Source organism: Centropristis striata, chromosome 13 (assembly GCF_030273125.1).
Source record: "Centropristis striata isolate RG_2023a ecotype Rhode Island chromosome 13, C.striata_1.0, whole genome shotgun sequence".
Taxonomy (NCBI): domain Eukaryota; kingdom Metazoa; phylum Chordata; class Actinopteri; order Perciformes; family Serranidae; genus Centropristis; species Centropristis striata.
This window is the reverse complement of record NC_081529.1, coordinates 35,286,887-35,314,439: the sequence shown is the minus strand read 5'-3', so window position 1 is coordinate 35,314,439 and position 27,553 is coordinate 35,286,887. Positions and strand designations below refer to the sequence as shown.

Here is a 27,553-nt window from a genome sequence, read left to right as displayed (position 1 = left end):
GTTAATGTTTTTATTTCTAAAAGCGTACAAAATTACTAATTAAATACTACATCAACCACAACAAATCTTTATCATAGAACCTGGGAACATGCATACAATCAGAGTTCAAATATTTGCCATACAGAGTAAAATATTTCTTCATTTTAATGAAATTATAGTAATTTCAAACTATAGAGAAATTACATTCACACAACTCGGGTTTTTTTTCATCATCTGGGAATTAGACACACATACACCAACATCAACAAGGTGGAAGAAGCTGTGATATAACCTGATTTTAGGGCATATTTTATTGCATAATAATGGTTTCTATAAACTTCACATAGCTTATTGTGCAGGTTTCCATCCAGGACTTTCCAGCGAAAAATGTTTAATTTTGACAGAATATGCAGGACAGCATGAGCAGGCTGAGGCCCATCAGCAGCAGGAGGAGCAGGAGGAGGTGCTGAGGCAGCTGGGAGGTCCAGGAGGAGCTGAGGAGAGCCGATCTGGATCGAGGAGGTCTGGTCTTCAGGAACTGGTCCACGCAGTCGGCCAGGCTGTAGGTCTTGGGGCAGTAACCCAGCTCCCGCCGAGCCTTGTCGATCTTGAAGGTGTGGCTCATCGCGATGGTTCTCATCTGGAACAACGGAGAAGATATTTATGTTAAAACCTTCTGAGAAAGAAAGAAAGCAGCGGAGCAAAAACTTCTTCATGATGTTAAAAGGTAAAAACCAAGCAGCATGGAGTCCTGCTGGCAGCTTTTTACAAGTTTCCATGTCCAATTTAGTGCATCAACCCATAAAAAACACCTCGACCAAGTGTACGTTTTTGCAGGTTTTTCAAGTTTTGCAGTTTGCATTCAGCATTTTTAATGCAATATTTTGTCTTTAATGTTTGTTTGTTTTTCTGTACTTTTTTGGGTGGTTTTTGTAAAAAAAAAAATGTATGTGTTGTGTGTTTTTGTGGATTTTTATGTGGGTTGTTCTGTAAAAACAAAAGTGTTATTTTACACGTGTTTTTGTAATTTTGTGTATGTTTTTGTTTTAAGTGGGTTTTTATGTGGGTTTTTTTGTAAAAAAAAAATGTTTTTTAAGTGTGTTTTTATGTGTGTTTTTGTAATTTTTTGTGTGTGTTTTTTGTAATTTTTTGGGTGGTTTTTGTAAAAAGAAATTTGTTTTTTCGGTGATTTTTTGTGGGTTTTTATGTGGGGGTTTTTGTAAAAAGAAATGTGTTGTTTTTTTTGTCATTTTTTGGGTGGTTTTTGTAAAAAAAATGTTTTATGTGTTTTTGTGTGTGTTTTTATGTGTTTTTTTTGTCATTTTTGTGTGTGTTTTCTTTAATTTTTTGGGTGGTTTTTGTAAAAAAAATGTATGTGTTTTCCATGGATTTTTGTAGATTTTTATGTGGGGTTTTTTGTAATAAAAAAGTGTTTTTTATGTATGTTTTTGTAATTGTGTGTGTGTGTGTGTTTTTGTGTGTTGAAAATATTGATCCAGTAAATCAAAATGAAAAACATAATAACCAGGTCATATCTGTGAGGTTGTGCTGAAAACAACACCAACATGACATGGTGAACACTTTTTAAGTCTAGTTTTATACAGGCAGAATGAAAAGGAGTCAAAAACCAACAAAATAGCCTCAAACAAATGTTTCATCAGGACATAAATAATCTCTTAAAGCTCCTATAAAGCTGCTTTAGAGAAGTCGGATCCTAAAAGACGGAGTTAAAGGTTAAAGGTCACACTGTCGGACTAATAGTTCACATTAACCTCCGTTTGGTTTTACATTCTGCTACCTGAGGACTGATGATGACTCTGATTACTGCGTCTTCTTACCGTGTGGGATCAGGTTCAAACAGACACCACAGAGACAACAAGAGTCCTTAAACGCCTCCTACCGTCTCTTCCTCCTCCCACAGGAACCAGTTCTTCTTCTTCTTCTCTTTAATGACGTCATTCAGCAGAACACACCTGTTTCTACAGAAGTGTTCCTCTCTATGACTCACCAGCTGGTTGTGTATCGATCTACGTGTTTATTATCACAAACTGCTGAGTCCTGCTCGTCCTGTCTGACCTGTCAATCATAATGACTAAATCTATCTCCGTGTGAAGGATTGATGAGACTTTTACTGCCTTCAATCGTTCCTCACTACAGATGAATCAGAGTTAGAACCAATCCACTGCTGCAGCACGCTGCAAAAAAGGTCTAAAAACCAGATCAAACAGTAAATCTGAGGGAAATGATCTTGCTGCATGGACAGATAATTTACCTTGACAAGATTTATTAAATTAAGATTATTAAATCTAGAACTAAGCATGTTGAACACTTAAAATAAGAAATTAACTCTTAAAACAAGATAAATTATCTAACACTTCTAAATCTAAAATGCACTCTGCTCGGGCCAGTTCATCACTGCTGGCAGCTTTAATTGTTATCTTTTTTGTACATTTTTTGTCTTTTTTGGTCATTTTTTGACCAAAAGATGTAAAAAGACACAAAAAAGATTTTAAAAAAGACACAAAAAGATGTAAAATGACCAAAAAATAAACAAAAGACTATTTATCTTGTTTTAAGAGTTAATTTCTTATTTTAAGTTGAAGATGAATTTAAATAAATAAAATATATTGTATTGTAAAGAAAATCTAAATAATAACATCAATTGCACTACTTAAAACTATACATTCAATAAATAAATGCCATGATATCTCTGTCTTGCTTTTTTGCTATATATATATATATATATATATATATATATATATATATATATATATATATAGCAAATTATACATGTATATTATCAGGTTTCAGTAAATATTCTCAGACTTTTAATATATATTCTCATGTTTCAATATATATGTATTCTCAACTTTCAATAAATATATATTCTCGGGTTTTGAATCCATATATATAATAATTTCCTGAACGGCATGCCATTCATGCCATTTTCAGCTGTAATAAACATTCAAAGTTGTCGTGTTTATTCACAGCAGCAGGGCGGTGTAGTGATCTAATCATTATAATGAACATCATAACAATAACAATGGAGCTCTTGTTTGTTGTTCACATGTCACCAGATTTATCCATGAAGCGTATTAATCAGTTTTTCTCAGTCACTTTGGTGCATTTCTCCCATCACTATTTACATTTGTACAACAGTTAATGCATTTCTCAAAGCAATTAGTACAAACTGCAAAACCGAGTTGATAACCTGCAGAAGCGTGTCACTACTGTCTCTAAAGGGATCAAAGCTCAATCCTTAAAAACAAGTATTCATGTCAATCAAAGTGACATCAAGGTTAAAAATTGCTGACACCATGTTAATGAACCAGATAGTCAAATGTCTCTGTCATGTTTTCATTATGACAGTTTACTCTGGAAATGTTTTCAATGCAAAAAAAGTCAGATCTTGGTGAGGCTACCTGAAAATATTCCAGACAGACTATATACTATTTGCACAGCCATTTAAAAACTACAGTAAAGTTACACATTACTGTATTTACATTATTAGGGCCTTGGGGCAATCTCCCCAGCACTGGTCCCATCCAGCAATAGCTGTAGGGACCAGTGCTGCTCTACTGTTATACTGTGGATTTCTTCTTCTTCCTCTTCCGGACGCAATTTCGTCCCGCTACTAGTCCTACAACTTGAAGAGTTGCAGGACAAATTATATATCAAAACGTGCGGTTTGATCGGGATCGGTGTGCTATTACTTTTTTCTGCGGAATACGAATTTTTTGCGACGCTCAAAGTGAAGTCGGATCAATGATAGGTATTATGGTTTTGCCAAAAATGCTTTCTGTTCGAGGCCAGAAATTCCAGTCTGTCCACCTCTGGCTGCTGTCACTGTTCAGGAACATTCAGGTGGCAGTTAATTCTGTTGCCTTTGATCTTTGCTCTGATTACAGTTACAGATACACGCATAAGCGCGCACACTCCTCCAGATACACATGCTTCAAACACACACACATGCGCGCACACACACGCACAAACACACACACACACACACACACACACACAGGTAACTTTATGCAATTTTCGTTACACACACACAAATGCGTGTAAGTGCGCACACTCCTCCAAATACACGTTTCACACACACACACACACACACACACACACACACACACACACACACACACACACACACATTTTGAGGTTAAAGTAGCCCCTGTGGCCCTTTCAGGAGGAAATTTTCTAGTTATCTGAGTGAAAGCTGAGGTTTACCTGAGTTTACCTCCAAATTTTGGGAGACGTTTTCAGGAGAAAAAAAAGATTTAGAAAAAATTTATAAAATTTGCTTGACAGATTTTGACAACTAGTTCAACATGTTTGTATGTAATGACTCAAGCAATGAAATGAGGACTATATAGTTAGTATAGTTCATTTTGACTGACATGACATAAGTAATGATAATGTTATAAAACAACAGAGAGTTGTATGAAATCACTTGATGACTGTGTAAAAGCATTTGTAATGTGTTGTAAGGAGAAACTGCTACTATGATGAGCACAAATGACTAAATGTTGTGGAGGTTGAACTAACTGTTGTGTAAATGTTAATATTAACGTTGTTGCAGCTCTCTGCAGTGTTTCCCTTGACTTCACATCAGTAAAATCATCTTCTCTCTGTGATCAGACCTGGAATTTATGTGCAAGAGGAAAAAAAAACAACTCGTCAGCACATCACGCGATGTCTGAACCTGAGAGTTGTCGGGATCATTTGAGCCCAGCGGAGAGGCTCCCCGGCTCCCGTCGCTATGGCAACAGCCACTGTACTGACGTCACTTCCTGCACACTTCATGTTGAACTTCCTGTTCTGATGCACAGAAGTTTATATTTTATTCACAGGACCATCAGCGATCCCAGCTGCTGCCTGACAGACTGCAGAACCACAGAACCAGCTTTGGTTTCTGTCTCATCACTCATTCATGAAGCTCACAGATCCTCCAGACGCTCCCTGAACGTCTCACCAGGCCGGTCACTGCAAGATGCAAGCTCGTCTTCATCAGTTCTACTGTCTTATCTTCTTTATGGAGCATCAGATAGTGTTAAAAGGCTTCCATCAAAAAAAAGTCAGGTAAATTCGCTCGGGCCAGTTCATCGCCGCTGGCAGCTTTAATTCAATTTCTTTTGTACATTTTTTGTCTTTTTTGGACATTTTATGACCAAAAAAAGACACAAAAAGACATAAAATTACCAAAAAAGAAACAAAAGACATAAAATCACAAAAAAAGACACACGAAGACAAAAAAAAGACAAAAAAAGACACAAAAAGACACACAAAACACACAAAAGACGTAAAAATCACAAAAAAGACACAAAAAGACAAAAAAAAAACACCAAAAAAAGACAAATAAAGTTTTTTTTTATCTTGGTAAGAAACTAATAATCATCAGGTCACTCTGCTCGGGCCAGTTCATCACTGCTGGCAGCTTTAATTCAATTTCTTTTGTACATTTTTTGTCTTTTTTGGACATTTTATGACCAAAAGAAGATGTAAAAAGACACAAAATGACCAAAAAAGACACAAAAGACGTAAAATCACAATAAAAAAAGACACAAAAAAGAAAAGAAAAAACACCAAAAAAAGACACAAAAGACGTAAAATAAAATAAAAAAAGACACTTTCTTTCTTGGTAAGAAATCGGACCAGTTCATCGCTTATCGTTTAATTTATCTTGTTTTAAGAGTTAATTTCTTATTTTAAGCGTTCAACATGCTTATTTCTAGATTTAATAATCTTAATTTAAGAAATCTTGTCAAGGTAAATTATCTGTCCATGCAGCAAGATCATTTCCCTCAGATTTACTGTTTTATCTGGTTTTTAGACTAAACACCTTTTTTGCAGTGCAGTGACTAAGAAAAACGTTGTGATTTCGTTATTTGTCGATATTTTACATTCATTACAGGCTCACGTTGGTTTTTAATAATTTAAAGAGTTCAGGCGAGGGAGGGGGAGAGGGGGGCGCCGATCGGAAAATACCGCCATCATGGAGTCTGTTTTCACTGAGACTTAAACAAGAATCTACTCATGAGAGAGCACGTCGTCTCTGACGCAGGACACAGGTGCATGATGGGATATTTGAACAGAGGGGGCGAAGCTGTCAGCAGATGATTTAAACTCAATGAGTTATTTTTCCACTCCATGCCTTAACCAAAATATGTTTTATTTAAACTTTTTTTAAATGAACTGTAGTGGAAACAACAACCAACATATTTACATAAATAAAAATAAGTTTGTGCATGAAATTCCCAGTGCAGCCAAACAAATTTACTGACTTGAAGCTGACTCAATGAAGGACCCAAAAACATCTCTCCTCCTTTATTACTGCTGGGGGATTTCTTATCTGTCCAGTCTGTCAAGCCTTTAGAACAGGTGTCTCAAACTCAAATTACTTGGGGGCTGCTGGAGGCAGTATCAGAATTACCAAAAAAAGACACAAAATTACAAAAAAAGACGCAAAATTACAGAAAAAAACTAAAGTACTTAAAAAAGACACAAAATGACCAAAAAAAGACACAAAATAAAAAAAAAAGACACAAAATGACAGAAAAAAAGACACAAAATTACTGAAAAACAACTAAATTACTTAAAAAAAAGACAAATGACCAAAAAAAGACCCAAAACTACTATTAAAAAAGACCCAAAATTACAAAAAAAGACCCAAAATTACAAAAAAAGATGCAAAATTACAGAAAAAAATTAAATTACTAAAAAAATGACACAAAATGACCCAAAAAAGACACAAAATCACTATTGAAAAAGACACAAAATGACCCAAAAAAGACACAAAATTACTGAAAAAAAAATTAAATTACTTAAAAAAGACAAAATGACCAAAAAAAGACACAAAATTACTATAAAAAAAACACAAAATTACTATTAAAAAAGACACAAAATTACTATTAAAAAAGACACAAAATTATTTTTTAAAAATGCCTCTCACCTCTCTTCCATCTTAATCATTGCATTTTTTTTAATGAATTATTGTAAAGGAGAATAAGGATTCTTATATGTTTTATTTAAGGCGTCTTATTTTGACATTTTTCTTCTAAATTCTGTGGTGGATTCTGCTAACACTTCCATGTCCTCTTATTTTGAAAGCTACATGTGTTTGCTTTTATTTTTGAAGGCGGGTCTAACACGTTCCTACGTAACGCCTTATGGTGTGTTATATTAACACAACGTCGACAGTTCTGACATTCGTGTAGACCTTGAACGCACCATTAGCCGTAGCACACAAACGCTGGACTCTCTATGTGCTGCAATGTGAATAAGTCTCACTAATGGACATTAATCCTCCATGACAGACACACATACTGTAAGTTCCAGAGGTACAAACGAATGCATGTGATCACACACAGCGCCACAAGTGTTGTCATTTAAAACACTATAGACACGTAAAGTTTAAAAGGAAACAGAAGAGACAGAAAGAAGAAGAATTACTAACCTCACTTCTGGTGAAGAGGACAGGCACTTCTATCACAGGTCTCAGGGCGACATGCAGATACTCCACCAGGGTGGCTGGAGACAGATAGGGGCTTCTTGTTAGTAAAAATGTAAAATCAAGGGATATTTATGAGGTGGACAACTTTTAGAGAAAGAGATGATCTACCTGCTGAATAGACGAGTGAAACAGGAAGGTTTATCAAGGGCCGGCTGTAGCCCAGCTTCTCAATCTGACACAGAAACACACAGAAGTACATTACACTTAAATGTTGATAAAAGTGCATTTCAATTAACCTTCTCAAGTCCAGGAGATTTTGGTTAAAATGTGTCATCTTCCTCTGCATTAATTTCTGTCTCTGTCCATCATCTTCCAGTCTGTCCTTACATCACATGCATGGCTCCTTTTTCTCCACACAAACTTGGCTATCAGTCAGATTTTTCATTTTATTTTAATGAACAAAGTATAAAGCTGCCAGGAACCCAAAATACAAACAAAAGACACAGGTGGTTTTGTGTCTTTTTTTAGTCATTTTGTTTCTTTTTGTGTCTTTTTTTTAGTCATTTTGTGTCTTTTTTTTCTCTTTTTTTTTTACATTTTGTGTCTTTTTTAGTCATTTTGTTTCTTTTCGTGTCTTTTTTTTAGTCATTTTGTGTCTTTTTTGGTCATTTTGTGTCTTTTTTGAGTAATTTTGTCTTTCTGTATCTTTTTTTAGTCATTTTGTGTCTTTTTTTGGTCATTTTGTGTCTTTTGTGCAAATTTGTCAACTTCCTCTGCATTAATTTCTGTCTCTGTTATCATCTTTCAGTCTGTCCTTACATCACATGCATGGCTCCTTTTTCTCCACACAAACTAGCTATCAGTCAGATTTTTCATTTTATTTTAATTAACAAAATATAAAGCTGCCAGGAACCCAAAACACAAACAAAACACACAGGTTTCTATGTACCTTTTTTTCTTCTTCTTTGTTTTTTTTTTTTTTTTACCATTTATACACACAAAAACAGCAGAAAAAATAATAAATATTAAAACTACGAAACAGTCTATTTGCATGTAAATTAAAAACAGTAATAGTTTTCATTGTAGAAAGAAAATTCTCATTTTAAAAATGGTCTAGAAACATAAATGTCACACTGTGAAAGCTCCTATGATTGAACTTTAACTGGCTTTCTCAGCTTGTCAACATATCAGATATAAATGAAGTTATTACTGTAAATAAAACGTGTGTATTTTCAATAAATAGATGGACTCCAGAGGGTTAAATGATGAAGACAGAAGTCTTTTTCTTTTGTTAAGTCATGTTTTAGACAACAATGGAGCTCTATGCACATAGAGACTGTTATATTGTTATAAGAATTAATTTATTGTTAGTTTTTAAGAAATTCATTGACAATAATACAAATATGAACATAATAACATCACCAAAAAATATACATGGTCACCCATAAAGTTGAAATAATTTTGTTCTCAGACAGAATTCTCTGTTAATTGTGGTTTCATGTTCATTGTGATAAAGTTTTGACACTTTATCTGTCCAGAATAAATCACATTGTGCAGAATATCACCAACATTATTGTTGAACTCACCAAAGGTGTCACCCACTCGAACACATTGACTGAGACTCCATCATTAATGAAATAGGCCTGTCCACTCTGCAACACAACAGAAAGCAACCAGGTCAATATACATTATGTTTATTTAAACCATTTATTATTACAATTATCTGTAAAGTGCCATTGGACTCCCTGGACAGGTCAGCAGGCTAACACAGGGTTATTTGGTCAATGCTAAATTCTTGCATTCTTTTTAAGCACCTCTAGGGGGCGACTCCACTGGCTGCAAAAAGGAGTCTGAATAGTCGTGTTTCCTTTAGGGGGAAGAGTGGCCACCGGGAAAGTCTCAGGTCACGCCCTCTCAAAAGTCCTCTCACTCTGCATGTCTGCGTGTCACAACGCTAGCAGCTGATCATAAACAAAGCAGCATGGCTAATTATGCACAGAGTCTCCACTGATCATAAACATAGTGATGGTGAATTAACCAGCATCACTAACTGTGCACAGAGTGTTCGGTGCTTGTTGTAAACAAACAGAGATCGCTAAGTGAACACCTCCTGCAGCAGCAGCACATACACACTGTACTGCTACAGAGCTAACTGTTAGCCTGTTAGCACATACACACTGTACTGCTACAGAGCTAACTGTTAGCCTGTTAGCACATACACACTGTACTGCTACAGAGCTAACTGTTAGCGTGTTAGCACATACACACTGTACTGCTACAGAGCTAAATGCTGCTAACCGCGGCTCTTCTTAAGAAGAGTAAGAAGGAGTCTCTGGATTTGTATGAGAAAATTACCCTACTTCTCACATGATTAATTTCCTTAGTAATCATTTTCCTAATCAGTTTATGGTCTCAATTTCTCGTTTTAACCCTCTATGGTACGGCGTTGCCCCGTTTTTGGCCTGTCAAATTTCTACAATGCATGTTTTTGAGTGATGCGATACTTTAAAAAAGAGGGAAGAGTATAGGGAACCAATAGCAATGCTTTAATTTGTCACATGACCTCCAGGAGGCCATATTGAAACACTATTTTGGAGACTTTTCCAAAGGAAACAGCTTTGCCATTTTGCGCCACAAAAAATCACTCAAAACATAATTTCCTGGCCCTTTTATATCTGGAAAAAATATATTCCTACAAATAGCTGAGTAAACCTTCATTTTCGATAGTTTCATGCAATTTATTTTCTAATTAAATAATGGAAACTTGTTAAAATGCAACTGTTGCCTTGAGGCATTAGTTTACCATTATGAAACCGGCATGGCAGCATGAGATATTGCAACACACTCCAAACATTTTTTCCTAACTTGCATCATATTGCGAACCATGGAGAGTTAAGACTTGCATGATGCTCATTTTGTACGCTGTGTTCTCATTTAGAGTCAAACAGAGGACAGAGCAGGGTGTGCCTTTCAGGGTTTGGCTACCTTGTTATTGTTGCTGACTTGCCAAACAGAATAAAGGCTCAGCAATGTCTATCCATGAAACTGTCTGCATTTAAATACAATCAATACCCAGAATGAGGTGGTCTCACTCGCGAAACGCCCCTAATTTGAATACGAGCCATCCGGAGCGGACTTTTGTCTGGACTTTTTTTGTCCCTGTAGAAGAGCAGGGTCTTTTTTCTCCCCTGAAAAAAGCCTGGTACTTGATTGGATAGAACACTAAGCAGGATGTGACGTAGTACTCGACGCAACAACAACACACGACATTTGTAAAAGCCAGTGTTGTCGGCTCTTTTGAATGAGCCGGGGGGGCCGAAGTCGCACATTCCTCCTGCAGCAGTCTCTCCAAGCTGTAGTAACAGAGCCGGAGGGGATGTTAACCCCTTAGCGTCCAGTCTGCAAATTGCTAACAGGCTAACAGTTAGCTCTGTAGCAGTACAGTGTGTATGTGCTAACAGGCTAACAGTTAGCTCTGTAGCAGTACAGTGTATATGTGCTAACAGGCTAACAGTTAGCTCTGTAGCAGTACAGTGTGTATGTGCTGCTGCTGCAGGAGGTGTTCACTTAGCGATCTCTGTTCAGCACCAGACACTCTGTGCACAGTTAGCGATGCTGGTTAATTCACCATCACTATGTTTATGATCAGTAGAGACTTTGCGCATAATTAGCCATGCTGGTTTGTTCATGATGTTAGCGACGGCGGCCAGAGTTGAGTCTCCCGTGTTTAATCCGTTGCGATGATCGAAAACCATACGTGACCTCTTTTAGACTTTAGAGAGGGCGTGGCCTGAGACTTTCCTGGTGGCTACTCTTCCCCCTAAAGGAAACACGGCTATTGTATATTTAAATGTAATTAAATCTAAGGAATAAATTAATAATTGACACAAACAACAGTAGGTTTGGAGCCATTCCCAGTCTGTCTCCATACAAATGTAAGACAAAACAAAAGATGTCTAAGGTTTAAAATGAATCTTCAGGTGTTGTGCATTGCGTCATTAGTGTGATGACAGTAGTGGGTGGGGTGTGTGTGTGTGTGTGTGTGTGTGTGTGTGTGTTGTCAGTGTGTAGTGACTCACAGCGACGCAGCTCCTCTGAGCTGTCAGAGCCTCGGCTGCCAGCCTGTGAGCCAACACCAGGTTGTCTACGTGCACCCAGTTCATCCTGGCCTGAGGGTCACCAAACCTGAAGATGAGCAACCCACGCTCCACGTTCAGCTGGGAGAGAGAGAGAGAGAGAGAGAGAGAGAGAGAGAGAGAGAGAGAGAGACAGAGAGAGAGAGAGAGAGAGAGAGAGAGAGAGAGAGAGAGAGAGAGACAGACAGAGAGAGAGAGAGAGAGAGAGAGAGAGAGAGAGAGAGAGAGAGAGAGAGTTTTGAAACCACCTCTGACATACAAGACTGAGAACTGAACATCACACTGCAAAAAACATGAAGTTTACCAAGTATTTTCTTCTTCTATCTATCAATAGTATCTTAATTATATTGTTTTCAGTATAATTTACCTACTGACCATAGCTTTATGTGCTTATTTTAAGAACATGTGTCTTTTTGTAACAAAAAATGAGTGAACAACCTCTTCACAGGGATTTCAGTCTTGTTGTTACACATTAAACAATGGATGGCAGATATAATTTACAGCTCAAGGACAAAGCCAAAGTTTTAACTATCGGTACTGAAGCACAGAGAGAGAAACTAACCATGAAACTCCAGATACTGAATTTTAACCCTTCTCAACCAGTTAAAAACCTGGGAGTTATCATTGATTGTGATCTTAGCTTTGAGACCCATATTAAAAATATTACTAAAACTGCCTTTTATCATCTTAAGAACATCGCCAAAGTACGACCATTTCTCTCTCAAGCCATTACAGAGACATTGATGCTTTTATTTCCTGTAGAATTTACTATTTTAGCGCTCTACATTCTGGTCTACCTAACATAAAATTTGATTGATTACAGTTGTAACAAAATTCAGCTGCTCATCTGTTGAAAAAGACCAGAAAGAGAGTTCGTATTAAACCTATTTTAAAGTCTCTGCATTGGCTGCCTGTGTGCTTCAGAATCGATTTTAAGATTCTTTCACTGGTTTATAAATCTCTTAATGGTCTTAGTCCAGCCTATTTATCTGATTTACTTTAATCCCATGAACGCTGGAGGACCCTCAGGTCTTCTGGCCTTTTAATAAAACCAAAAGTAAGAACTAAAACCCACAGCGAGGTGATGTTTTCTCTCTGTGGTCCACGTTGGCCAACCATTGAATATGGTGAGTTTTTATTTAAAATATTGGCTCCAATTGAGATTTTAGTTGCATGTAGTTTGAATGTTATTACAAAAGCATTTTCTATCACCAGTATCTACCACAGATACTGAAATGAGAAAAAACATGCTTGTTAGTAAGTATTTCTGGCTTATTTTAATGTTACAGTTGGACTTTTCAAGTGTATAAAACGTTGCAGCCACTGGGCCGACAGTAAACCAGTAGTGAGCTGCAGCTCTGCGTCTGTAACTGGACGCCTGCAGACCTCCATCAATAATGGAAACACATTCTGCAGGGAGGCTCCACATATTTCTCCCAGCACCGACACAAAAAGAGACGACTCTATACGTTTAAAGGAACACTCCACCTTTTTTTCATATTAAAACATGTTATTCGGGTAAGTAAGACGAGTTGATACAGACCTCTTGCGTCTCAATGCGTGCACTCAATCGCCCTGGCGCGCGGAGCTACTTGGCTAGCACTTAGCTTAGCCCAGTTCATTCATTAGGATCCAAACAGATGGACAGTTAGAAGCGACCAAACTCCTCCATGTTTTCCCTATTTAAATACAGCTACACGAGTAGTTAAACGACCAAGTATGGCGACACAAAATATCAGTAATCAGGCGCAGTAATATCATCACTCCTGACGGAAGTGAGAGGGAGCGGAAGTGATGATATTACTGCGCCGAGTCGAAGTGCTCCCAAGTGCTATTCCGCCATACATTATAGTTATCCTTTTTATCCGCTTAGAAAAGCGCCACGTTTTATTTTGTGTCGCCATACTTGGTCGTTTAACTACTCGTGTAGCTGTATTTAAATAGGGAAAACGTGGAGGAGTTTGGTCGCTTCTAACTGTCCATCTGTTTGGATCCTAATGAATGAACTGGGCTAAGCTAAGTGCTAGCCAAGTGGCGCCGCACGCCAGGGCGATTGAGTGCACGCATTGAGACGCAAGAGGTCTGTATCAACTCGTCTTACTTACCCGAATAACATGTTTTAATATGAAAAAACGGTGGAGTGTTCCTTTAACATGTGTCGTGTCTCACCATCATCCTGTGGAGGTGTCTCCTCTCCTCGGGGCCGTAGATGCCGCAGGGACGCAGGACGCAGGTACGAAGCAGGCCGCCACCTTCAAAGAGACCAAATACACCTTCGCTGATACATGACAACATTACTGTTAATAACACTTGAAGGGCAGGGCCGAAAAAATAAAAAGGGCAACATTCTGCACAACATGGAGCCCACCAGCAGCAAAAAGCTCTGATGCATCATGTATGATGAAATTGTCCAGTAACCCAATAACCAACTAAATAATTTTTATAGATGGTTTATAGACCAATTATTAACTGCTATTATTAAGTGCTATACATATTTCATCCTTGAATGTTTTAAACCAATTTCTTAAAGGTATATGAATCATTTCAAAATCATTATTATACTTAATATGGTGTTAAAAATGTTAAAATGAGTGCAAGTAAAACTATTAATAAACTATTAATTATAATTTAATTGTTTGTAAATGGTAAAGTAACTATAAACTTACATTAATATACCATCTATTTGTCATTTATAAATGATTTAGTTAGTTAAACATTAATAAATTATGTATTTACCGTTCTAAATGGCCTGTATACGGTTTATAAATTATGATTAAACATTAATAAACTATCTGTTTACCATTTAGGAATGATGGTTATTGTAAAGTGTTACCAATAGTCCTTATTCTTGATTATGATTAGCATTAAGTTAAAGGAGATCCAGATCAAAGTAATAAATGATATGGTACAGAACCAAACCGAACCATCTAGGGGGGTCCAGGGGCATGCCCCCAATCTCTTCAAATCCATCTTCCATGCTTGCTAATGCTCCCTAAACATCAGAAGACTTTAAAAGATTTGTTAAAGACTGGTGTAAAACTCTGGTGTCCCACCTGGTCCCATCTAAAGACATCTAGTGTTTCTAGTTTCTAGTCTCACACTGAGATTTTAGACAGACTGTCAATCTATCAGGAAACTATTTACAAGACTACAACTAGATTCTTTTAGCAGTTTTTCCATCATCTCTTAGTAAAAACTGACTAAATGGAGGAGGAGAAGCAGCTTTTGGCTCCAGCCAGAAAAAGGGAAAGGAACATTTAGAAATGAATTCATGATATATATTTATGTCCTATTTAATTATAATGTGTTTAATTGAATAATTGTATTTATCAGCCCCATCAACTTTCATTTAGTTAATCATACATTAATCATCCATTATTTATCACTTACAAAGTTATTAATAAAATATATATTTTATTATAATTATTATTTTATTATTACTTAAGTAGCAGAACAGAAGTACTATCAGCTAAATGAGTTCCACTTGAAGTATCCAAAGTAAAATCCCTGAGAGATGATTAGGTGAGAATAACGTTAAAGTGATTTAAATAAATGTGTTTATTTTTTAATGTATTTCTATCTTTGCCCTTTTATAAAATACGGTATAATTGTAGCAGCTCACAGCTTTAAGCTTAATTAAATGTAAAGTGATGGTCAGTGATGGGTTGTCGGGTTACACTGAAGGAGGAAATGAGACACTTCACATCTCTTAATGTAAAGAAGGAACTCGAAACCCGTTGGAGTGTATGAGAAAACCAGCCACCGTCGTTCCTACCTTTGAGGGAGCAGCCGTCGGCGGAGAGGACCATCTGCTCTGCTATGGTTTTAGTCCTGGAGTACTGGTCGATGTGCTGCAGCAACAAAAAAATAAAGAAACATACTGAAAATGTTTTATTGGGACATTGATTTGAAGCGCTGCTTATGATGATTTTCGGAAATGTTGTAAAAGACACCCAGTTCATAATACTGCAAAACAATAGATAGATCAGGGATGGGCAACTGGAGGCCCGGGGGCCGCATACGGCCCGCACCCTCACTTGAAGTGGCCCTCAGTACAACTACATGCATTTGAAAGTAAAAATGCACAAAATTACTTCTTGTGATTAATGTTGGTCTGCTGTTCTTGCACTGAAAAAAAGAATAAATCACAGTAAGTGGTTATTTTTTATTTGCTTTAAACCTTTTGTATTCCTATTTATACTGTTAAACATGCATTTGAGCATGAAATATGTTAAGTTACTGCACTGTAGACATATTTAAAATGTCAGTTTCATCATATCTGGTTAAGTGCACGCTCCTATATGTGGCCCTGTGGTCGTGAACATGAAAAATTGATGGATGGATGGATAGATGCACACGCATGGCATTGTGTCCTTTTGTTGTTTTTTGTTACTGTTTGCTTCTTTGGGCCAGTTTGGTAATCTGCCATGACTATAAGTTTACTTAGTTAACTTAATTTACTTAGTTACATTTTCCCACTGCAGTGTTTTTTGTACTCACCTGGTCTGGGGGGACACACGGCACCGAGGTCTCGTCTCCGTCCTCAACCGGCTTCTGACCAAACACCACGTTGACGGTGCTGGTGTAGACCAGTCTGGGGACGCCTCGCTCCTTACACACTGACACACAGCACATCCCCCACACACACACACACACACACACACACACACGTATAGAGATATAGAATATCAAATACATCTCTGCTGTAGCAGACATTTATGGCACTTTTAGCTGAAAAAGCTATGAAAATATTAATGAAAAAAGACAACAGAACAAAAAATTTTCACAGCTCAAATGACCTGACATTATCTACCTATCTATAAAGCAAGAAGCGCCTGTGTGTGTGTGTGTGTGTGTGTGTGTGTGTGTGTGTGTGTCTAGGACAGGGATGGGCAACTTAAATGCTGGAGGGGCCACACTACCACAGGGCCACATATAGGACTGTTAACTTAACCAGATATGATGAAACTGCAATTTTAAATATGTTTACAGTGCTCAAATGCATGTCTAACAGGATAAATAGGAATACAAAAGGTTTGAAACAAATAAAAAATAACCTCTTACTGTGATTTTTTTTTTTCAGTGCAAGAACAGCAGACCAACATTAATGGGTTCATTAATTGGGTTCATGTTAACTAACAAGAGCATTACTGCACTAGTGTCATTAAGATAAATAAGGTCATTGTGATACGACTTACCATTTATGACATTATTGGTCCCTCCAACATTGATTGACTCCACCTGCTCTTTCCTCAGCTGGCAGACAGACAGACAGACAGAGAGAATAATAATAATAATAATAATAATGATAATAATAATAATGAAGTTAAACATCTCTTTTCTTTCTGTGCTGTAGAAGCAGCTTGTGTACACTTCAATTAAAACCAGCTTTGTTGTGTCATCATGTTGGCTGACAGCTCCTGATAGATAATACAAAACCTCTTTCAGTGCACACTTCATTTACACTCAATGGCCACTTTATTAGGTACACCTGTTCAACTATTTGTTAACGCTGCAGCAGCAGCAGACCACACACACACACACTTTAAAACAGGGGTGTACAGTTTGTGCAGCTTTCATAGTGACGAATGCACGCACAAAACTGGAAAAGTACGTACACAAAGACAATCCCACATGTATCAAACCGTGCTAACACCAGGTTCTGCAGAACCTTTCTTTGATGAATCCCAAATCAACTTGAAATTGAGCGCATATGCACGAACCACCGACCCAGCCCCGACTATGCAAATGACTATAAATACGTTCACCGACAAAGGACAATGGCTGCCAAACCTGCAGCGAGGAACACTTTTACTGCTGATAACTGAGGTCATGAAGCAATAAAATAAAGCTTTTTGAGGCCTCAGCAACATGTAAATACAAAGGGAACAGTAGCCGACAGTGGCTGTAGTTTAAGTGGCCATAAAGGAGTTTTTACATTTTAAATCTGACATTACACGAAAACTAAAAATGCATCAAAATCAATTTTGTTCTTAATCTTTGACATATCCAAGGCTGTGATAAAAACCAATGCCCCAGCCAAAAATGATTTATTATATGGAAAATAACTCAATTTTTGTGCTGTTGTTTTTTTTTCCATAAAAAACATCAGTGACATTGTGCAATCAAACTGGCATTTAAAGGGTTAAAATCTTCAAAATATTTGAATGTGTGGTAGTTTTGAGCAGGGTGGAAGTTGTTTAAGAGGTTTATGCAGAAAAAGTAGAAAAAAAGATTAATCTGTCAAGTTTTTATAGCGTTTTTTTGGAAGTGGACATGGATCAAAGTATGTTGTTTCTTAATCATTTTGTGAACATTCTCACTACTGTACATACAGTTTCTGTTTGTTTGTTTTTTTAAAGATTTAGGTGTTGTAAAGAGGTTAAAGAAGATATGAAGAGAAGTCACCTGCTCTGGTCCAGACATGCCATAAGACGCTGTGTGGAATATACAGTCGACCCCTTCACAAACCTTATAGAGGGAGGAATAGTCCCGGATGTCACTCTGGAAGACACAAGGAAGAAAAATTTAGTCATTTAGTCAAAAATGACCTCATGAGGGCTGTTAGATGGCAAGAATCTGCTGATTTGATATGTATCATGATACAGGAGTTACCATTCAATATATTGAATCCAAGCAACAACAAAAAAATACAAAAAAATACTGTTTTGGCTGATATATACGTAAAATCTACAGCCATTTTTAACAGTGTATTATACATAAATACTGAAACAAAATATGCAATGAAATGTATATATTTCTATGTCTTAGTGTAACAATAAAGCTAAAAATCAAAACATTTCAATAAACATCACAGCACTGAGGTAATATTTGAGATAAAGCCTGCTATGCACTGCAAAAAAAGGTGTGACTTTTTTTTTTTTTTACAGTGCAGGAGCACGGAAATTCGTTTTTTTGGTCGGTTAATACCTCACTTATGAAGAGAATAAAAAAGATGGTTGCTAACAAGTGACTAAATAAGATTAAAAAGTTACTTTTTAAGTGATCTCATTTTAAAACCAGCATTTTATGCTTATGTTTAGTGTATTTCACTTATTTTGGGGGTGTAAAAAGTTAATTTTTAAGTAATCTCATCTTAAAACCAGCATTTTCGGCTTATTTTTATGCTTATGTTTAGTATATTTCACTTATTTTGGGGTTGTAAAAAGTTACTTTTTAAGTAAGCTGATCTTAAAACCAGCATTTTATGCTTATTTTATGCTTATGTTTAGTTTATTTCATTTATTTTGAGGCTGTAAAAGGTTAATTTTTAAGTAAGCTGATCTTAAAATCAGCATTTTATGCTTATTTTATGCTCATCTTTAGTATATTTCACTTATTTTGAGGCTGTAAAAGGTTAATATTTAAGTAATCTCATCTTAAAACCAGCATTTTCATCTTATTTTAAGCCTTCTAAATGCATCTGTAGACATGCTTATTTCAAGATTTAACAATCTTAATTCAAGAAATCTAGTCAAGTGAAAATATCTTGCTGCATGGACAGATAATTCCACTTATTTTGAGAACCTTTTCCCTCAGATTTAATGTTTTTATCTTGTTTTTAGACACTCCTTTTTTGCAGTGCGTGTTTGTTCTCAACATCAATCGATATATCTGAAAGGTCGGGAGCTTTGCAGTATGTGTAAGTCAATATTGAAAAGACAGTTGTAATTAAGGTAAGTGTGCCATGAGGCCTGCAGGTGTAACCTGAATCATGTCTCCACACTCTGTGACCCAGTCAGCAGCTGGTGCTCTGAAGTGGATCACTCACCTGTGTCTGTTTCCAGACTCACCACAGAGACACACCGAGGCAAGAAGATACTGGAGTTCATCTTTTTTTTTCTTTTGTTGTTGCCTGTAGCAACGTAAATGCTGTTTTGGAAAAACACATTATGTGTGCTTTAATATGATGTGTAACCTAAACCAGAGCTGAAGGAAACACCTGCAGGTTCCAGGCCTGATGGGAACACTGAGACCAGGGCTGGAAAGGGACAAAATTTTGCATTGAAATGAATGGGACGGCTGAAAAAAATGAGCAAAAAAAGAACAATAATTGGAGATTTTTAAACGTCTACTTCTCCGGCATAATTTCACCTAGAGACTCCATTTAAACTTTTAACAGTAGACACAAGTCTTGTGTATCGGTGTATTAATCCACGTTTCGATAGGTCATATAGTTTTTTATCAATCCCTGTTCAATGACCATGATCATTTTTGGAGAAATTCTGAGATTATAATGGGTGTGTATTGCACGGAATGTTCGTGTCACAGTGTGTGACATCATCACCAGAGTGTAGAGGGAGAGAAAAAACTGTCAAAAAATACATTTTAAAACTGCGCTCCAGGCCGCAAATTCCACTCTACAGAAATAATTTATACATAGAAACGTAGGAAAATTAGTCTTCTCCCTCACAATCCTCTGGTAAAGCTGTCAGAGTTATAGTTTGGGCGTACGACGCACAGATGTGCCACCAACACGCACCAACAGCCTCATTGCCTCCCATATTAAAGAGGTAGGAAAAGCATAATTAACAGTTTTTCAGATCGCTCTAACAAAGCTATTTCTTCATTTTTCTTTAAAAAAAACCATATGTAAACGTTCAGGAAGAACTCAGGACGCTCAAAGTGAAGTCGGATCAATGATAGGTATTATGGTTTCGCCAAAAATGCTTTCTGTTCGAGGCCAGAAATTCCAGTCTGTCGACCTCTGGCTGCTGTCACTGTTCAAGGACATTCAGGTGTCAGTTAATTCTGTTGATTGCTCTGCTCTGATTGGTCGACCCCAACCTTTGATCCTTTGATGTGATTACAGTTACAGATACACACACACATGCGCGTGTAAGCGCACGCACTCCTCCAGATACACATGCTTCACACACACACACACACACATTTTGAGGTTAAAGGGCATAGGTTGCTGTATAAATAAATACTTGAAGAGGAATGCTTGTTGTAGGTGTGCTCCTTGTATATTATATAGTAATATAACATTACTAGTATTAATTGTTTGAAATCTCTGAAGAATCTCATCATAGTGTACACACACCGGCAGTAGCCCCCGGGGCCCTTTCACAATTTACCCAGAGGAAATTTTCTAGTTATAATATTGTTATTATTATTATTATTGTTATTATTATTATTATGTTGTTGTTGTTTGTTAGCCTGTAATGGGCAGTGGTTGGTATAACGTGCTGCGATGTTACAATCTATTTTTAATATGCAAATATTAATTTGCATATTAGACACCAGTTGGGGCTGCATGGTGGTGAAGGGGTTAACACTCTTACCTCACAGCATAAATTAACTCTGAGAAAACGCCGGAACTCGACTTCTTCATGACGTCATGACGTAAAAACTTCAGCAGCATGTTTCCTGCTGTCAGCTTTCCTCTAAAGTTTTGGCTTTTTAGAAGTTTCCATGTCCAATTTAATGCATCAACTCTTTATCAGCAAAGGTAAAAATCACCACGACCAAGTGTAGTAACATGATTTTCCTTTTTTTGCAGAGATTTTTCAAATTTTGCAGTGTGCATTTCAACATTTTTAATGCAATATTTGTGTTAACTGATTTTTTTGTGTGATTTTGGGGTGTTTCTTGTCATTTTTTTGTGTTTTGGATGTGCATGTTCTGTGTGTTTTTATGTGTTTTTTTGTGTGCAAAAACTATTATATTATATTATAAATATTTATTGGTTTGTTAATAGTAAACTAACTTATATTAATATATCATCTATTTGCCATTTATAAATGACTGAGTTGGTTAAACATTAATTCAAATATGTATTTACCATTATAAGTGGCCTATATACACAGTAAAATCAGCATACCCAAATTAAAAATGTAAGAGTTGATCTTAACACACTCTTAACACTAAGACATTAACACAAGTGTCTTTGACTCTTTTTGGAATTAAAATCTAACACCAAAACGAGTCAAATTTACACTAACTCAGTATAAAGGTAAAAAGTAAAGGTAAAAAGTGTTACATTAACACTCTGAGGTGTGGACCCATATAGACACTTTAAAAGTGTTAAGATCAACTCTTACTGTGTTAATTTGGGTATGCTGATTTTACTGTGTACACATTTACAAGACATAAGGCACGGAAAAAAATAATGTTAGTTGTTTTCATGTCATTGAGGGAACTTGAAGTGTCTCCCAAGATGAACCATATGACACTTAATAATATAACTCCCTCTCAAAATAATAGTGATATTTCGGTGTGACCCAGAAAAAAAGACAAGCTCACAGTAACATTAGCAGTCTGTCCAAAACCGCAATTTCACGGTGTGTGTTTGTTACTGACAAAAAATGTATTATACTTCACTAAGAGCTGTGTTATTTTCGCAACAACAAAAAAAATGTAGAAATGACTTTGGACAAAGGGCTTGCTAGCGTCAGCACCACTTTAGCACGCTAGCTAGCGTCAGCACCACTTTAGCATGCTAGCTAGCAACTCCGAACGATAGCATCATCTTATCACGTTTTATATCTATGGTTACAAAGTGCATTACTCGTCTCACACAGCCAAAACGTCAAGCCAAACTTTCCGTTTACTGCCGTTACTCACTTTTTATGTTACAGTGAGACCAGCATGCATGCTAACCGCTAGCTAACTGCTAGCTAACCGCTAGCTCATTAAGCAATTAAGCAGGTGTTCCGGTGGTTAGTAACATCGTGACGAGTAAAGTTACCGTGGCTCACCACTGCAAAATGACCGGGTGCCCGAAGAGTAATATTAATATTAAAATACAATATTATCAGATACTTTATGTATTTTATATTTACTGAACAGTGTAACCGTTAAAAGTTGAGATGTAGCTCTATCTACGGCAGGCCGATAGACACGCAGCAGAGCGGTGTTGTGACGTTAACACTCGAGGTGTGACATTCAGGATCAGAGTTTAGAGTAAGAAGTTCAGAATTAATATTTAAACATTTACACTTACAGGTTTGATTTAGTGACACTTCCTTTTTACACTCGGTTTTGACAACAACTATTTATCTACTGAGAGATAATTATAATTGATTAACTCTATCCAGAGTATAATTAACTCTACTAGTGTATGTCTAGTTTAACACCAAGAATTCTAGTCTTCTCAATTTGCTCGGTACGGTTTATAAATGATGATTAAACATTAATAAACTATCTGTTTACCATTTATAAATATTGGTTATTGTAAAGTGTTACCAAAAGTTTCACCATATTTATTGCGGTAAAGTTCTGTTCTCTCTTTTTTTTACAGTGTATAATTCAGGGTTCGTACACTTTAGCAGTGGTCAAATTCAAACATTTTTCAAGGACTTTCAAGGTAAATTTTCAAGCTTTTCCAGCTCTTACACCTGTTGTAAATTGTGAATGTTTTAGATGAGTACTTACAAACTAAAAGGGGGAGATTTCACTGAACCATACCAACAGTGATGGTGTTACACTTTTAGGAGGAACGGTCTTCATTTCAGATAGGCTACTCATTATTTTTACATTGAACATGTGATTATCTATAGTCTATAGATGGGTATAGTCAGATTGCAAGAGAAATACAGTAAGAATTTCAAGTATTTACAAGCACTTTATCCAAAATCCAAGCACTTTTCAAAATCCTTGAAAATACAACATTTAAATTCAAGCATTTTCAAGGATTTCAAGCATCCATATGAACCCTGATAACAGCAGGAGAAGCTCCTCTCCACTCTCTTTTCATACCTGACAGAAGATGACTCCATCAGGGATTTCACAGGGAGGTTTGTTCATGTCCAGCAGGATGACGTTCATCCCCTGACTGGCCAGTTCTCTCACCAGTCTGAATCCAAAGTATCCTCCTCCACCCGTCACCACCACCCTCCCAGTGGAGCCCCCCGGGGCCAGCGCCGCCTCCTCCCCCAGCCTGGAGCCTCCACACTCCGGGTCGCTGCAGCCGCCCGCCACCATGGCCTCACTGGTCCGGTGGCGGAGGGCCGCGGACGGAGCGGAGGCGATGGCCGGGGCGGGGGGGGCGACCCAGGGCTGGTGGGGCTGGTGGGGCTGGTGGGGCTGGTGGGGCGGGGTCCTCAGGTGGTGGCCCCCGGCCTGCAGCCGACAGAGGGGGGGCAGCCGCTTCACCTGGCACAGAGAGCCTCCATTCTCACTCATGTTGGGACCACACAGCTCCATAGATGTCCTGCTGGGGGGACATTCAGAGTTTAGCATCATTAACCCTCTGGAGTCTTATATGGCTGTTTTGTCCATTTTTTAATCTTTTTCATGTCTTTTTGTGTCTTTTTTTGTAATTTTGTGTATTTTTTTGGGTCATTTTGTGTCTTTTTTTTTTTTATAATTTTGTGTCTTTTTTTTTATAATTTTGTGTCTTTTTTTTGTCATTTTGTGTCTTTTTTGGTCATTTTGTTTCTGTTCTTGTGTCTTTTTTAGTAATCTTGTGTATTTTTTGGGGTCATTTTGTGTCTTTTTTAAATAATTTTGTGTCTTTTTTAAATAATTTTGTGTCTTTTTTTAGTCATTTTTAGTCTTTTTTGGTCATTTTGTTTCTGTTCTTGTGTCTATTTTAGTTACTTTGTGTCTTTTTCTGGGTCATTTTGTGTCTTTTTTTAGTCTTTTTGTGTCTTTTTTGGTCATTTTGTTTCTGTTCTTATGTCTTTTTTTGTCATTTTGGGTATTTTTTGGGGTCATTTTGTGTCTTTTTTTTATAATTTTGTGTCTTTTTTTTATAATTTTGTTTCTTTTTTTTGTCATATTGTGTGTCTTTTTTGGTCATTTTGTTTCTGTTCTTGTGTCTGTTTTAGTTACTTTGTGTCTTTTTCTGGGTCATTTTGTGTCTTTTTTTAGTCTTTTTGTGTCTTTTTTGGTCATTTTGTTTCTGTTCTTATGTCTTTTTTTGTCATTTTGGGTATTTTTTGGGGTCATTTTGTGTCTTTTTTTTATAATTTTGTGTCTTTTTTTTGTCATTTTGTTTTTTTTTTTGGTCATTTTGTTTCTGTTCTTGTGTCTGTTTTAGTTACTTTGTGTCTTTTTCTGGGTCATTTTGTGTCTTTTTTTTGTCTTTTTGTGTCTTTTTTGGTCATTTTGTTTCTGTTCTTATGTCTTTTTTTGTAATTTTGTGTATTTTTGGGTCATTTTGTGTCTTTTTTAAAATAATTTTGTGTCTTTTTTTGTCATTTTGTGTCTTTTTTGGTCATTTTGTTTCTGTTCTTGTGTCTGTTTTAGTTACTTTGTGTCTTTTTCTGGGTCATTTTGTGTCTTTTTTTTAGTCTTTTTGTGTCTTTTTTGGTCATTTTGTTTCTGTTCTTAAGTCTTTTTTTGTAATTTTGTGTATTTTTTGGGTCATTTTGTGTCTTTTTTTAGTCTTTTTTGGTCATTTTGTTTCTGTTCTTGTGTCTGTTTTAGTTACTTTGTGTCTTTTTCTGGGTCATTTTGTTTCTTTTTTTAGTCTTTTTGTGCCTTTTTTGGTCATTTTGTTTCTGTTCTTATGTCTTTTTTTGTAATTTTGTGTATTTTTTTGGGTCATTTTGTGTCTTTTTTTAATAATTTTGTGTCTTTTTTTGTCATTTTTTGTCTTTTTTGCTCATTTTGTTTCTGTTCTTGTGTCTGTTTTAGTTACTTTGTGTCTTTTTCTGGGTCATTTTGTGTCTTTTTTTTAGTCTTTTTGTGTCTTTTTTGGTCATTTTGTTTCTGTTCTTAAGTCTTTTTTTGTAATTTTGTGTATTTTTTGGGTCATTTTGTGTCTTTTTTTAGTCTTTTTTGGTCATTTTGTTTCTGTTCTTGTGTCTATTTTATTTACTTTGTGTCTTTTTCTGGGTCATTTTGTGTCTTTTTTTAGTCTTTTTTTAGTCTTTTTTGGTCATTTTGTTTCTGTTCTTGTGTCTATTTTAGTTACTTTGTGTCTTTTTTTTGGGTCATTTTGTGTCTTTTTTTTAACAATGTTGTGTCTTTTTTGGTAATTTTGTGTCTTTTTTTGGGTCATTTTGTGTCTTTTTTTTGTCATTTTGTGTCTTTTTTGCTCATTTTGTTTCTGTTCTTGTGTCTTTTTTAGTTATTTTGTGTCTTTTTTTTTGGTCATTTTGTGTCTTTTTTTTTTAACAATTTTGTGTCTTTTTTGGTAATGCTGTGTCTTTTTGGTAATTTTGTCTTTTTTAGTAATTTTGTGTCTTTTTTTGGGTCATTTTGTGTCTTTTTTGGGTCATTTTTTTTTTCAACAATTTTGTGTCTTTTTTGGTAATGCTGTGTCTTTTTGGTAATTTTGTCTTTTTTAGTAATTTCGTGTATTTTTTGGTCATTTTTCATAAATGAACGTAAACCAATGACGCTGAGCCCTTGGAGAGGCCAGAGCAGGACATCCTCCCCCAGAGGATCATAATTCACTATCTGACAGTTAGTAATGAAGTTCAAAGAAGCTGATAAACACTATCAATCATTATAAGACATTGATCAGCAGCATTCATGTACAGAACATCTCCATAATCCAACACAGGTACAAGTGTTGCAGTGACAAGACGCTTTTTTACATTTAAAAAAACACTTATTTCGAAATTAAAAACCCAATTTCAGCCTCAGCTTCTTCACAAGACTTCCTATATGTGGCTTGAAGGTCATCAATTAAGACTCCTTATACATATGAACCAGCTCTATTTCGCCGGTGCATTTATACGCTATTTCCCAATGTTTAACCAGCAGATTTTATACATTTGGACACTTTTGGATCTCCACTAGGATTAAAAAAAAATATTTAGCCTCTTCCTATTAAAGAAAATTGAAGAAAATGTTGATTTGTTGTTGAGCAAACCCACAATAATCGCAATATTCCTCATGATAATAACTCCATGAACACTTTTATAACAACTATTATAACATATAATAAGTAAAGTCACTGTAAAGTCACTTGAAGTCATGAATATATCTATAAATCCTATAACTCCTGAACTAAATGTTACAGATCGTCTGTATTTTGATCCAAACCGAATCAGCTAATGAGACATTTAGCAGTTTAAATAATCAATAAACGCTCCGCGGCTCCGGTTTCTGAACACTTTAAACTTTCCTGATGCTCTAATTAATATATTAACTTTCCTGAGTTTACCTTAATATTCCTGTCGGCCTCACGCATCCAGACTGGAGCCGGCTGCCTCATGAAATAATCCGGTTTCTTCCCGTGCCTTTTCCTCTCTGGAGCCTCCTGACGCGTCACATCTCACCTGTCAACCCTTCACCTTCACCTGAGGACTCCTACCGTAATGTCTGCAGGAGAAGCGCACCATCAAGTTTCCAGGAGCACCAGGGGCCGGATTCACAAAGTATTCATAGGAAAAAAATGCTTCTTGAGTGCCACTTTTATTCTTAATTTTGCTCTTAAGACAAAATTTAAGAAGATTTGGTATTCATGAAAAAATTCTGATCTTTTCTTTAGTTGTTTTCTTAACTTTCTTCTTAAGTTTTTTCCTAAGATAGAACTTGAGAACAAAGTTCTTAGATTTCTTTTCAAATTTCTTCACAACTTTAAGAGAAGCCCTCACCACACTGTAAAAAAAAATGTCAAATTGCATCGGAAATAGGGCGTGAAATTAAAATGGCATATCACCATAGTAGATGCTTTAATTACCGTAAATCGTGGAATAGTAGACAACTTTTAAACTGTAGAAAACATACAGTTTTACTGTAAAAATTAATGAAGAAATACCATAATGTCACAAGGACATAATTACCCTTAAAAAAGGGAATATTCTAAATAGTCTAAATCACAGTTTTAAATGACTAAACTTATGTAGAAAACCCACTCACTGTGTTTTTTATTCGGTGAAGTTCTGGCAACCATAGCTGCTAGTATATTACCGTAAATTAAACATATTTTTTTTTTACAGTGCAATCTTAAAACAGCTACAAGAAAAAGGTAAGTCTTGATTTGTATTTACTTGAACAAATTTGAATTGACATTTAATTGATTTCTTTAATATTTAGTTTAGTCCTAGACAATGTGTTAAACATTTTGTTCATTGAAGTTGGT

General features: G+C 36.2%; 1 protein-coding gene across 1 annotated transcript; it reads right to left on the bottom strand.

The window, feature by feature from the left end:
• Positions 1 to 23,718, bottom strand: sdr42e2 (short chain dehydrogenase/reductase family 42E, member 2). Its single transcript, XM_059347160.1, has 11 exons — positions 23,269 to 23,718; positions 17,974 to 18,069; positions 16,764 to 16,821; positions 16,066 to 16,184; positions 15,341 to 15,416; positions 13,735 to 13,817; positions 11,509 to 11,646; positions 9,016 to 9,081; positions 7,598 to 7,661; positions 7,433 to 7,506; positions 1 to 619 (listed from the first exon to the last, which is right to left on the bottom strand). The coding sequence occupies exons 1-11, from the start codon at positions 23,713 to 23,715 to the stop codon at positions 371 to 373; spliced, it is 1,470 nt and encodes a 489-aa protein (XP_059203143.1). The 5' UTR covers positions 23,716 to 23,718; the 3' UTR covers positions 1 to 370.
• Between the last annotated feature and the right edge of the window lie 3,835 nt (positions 23,719 to 27,553).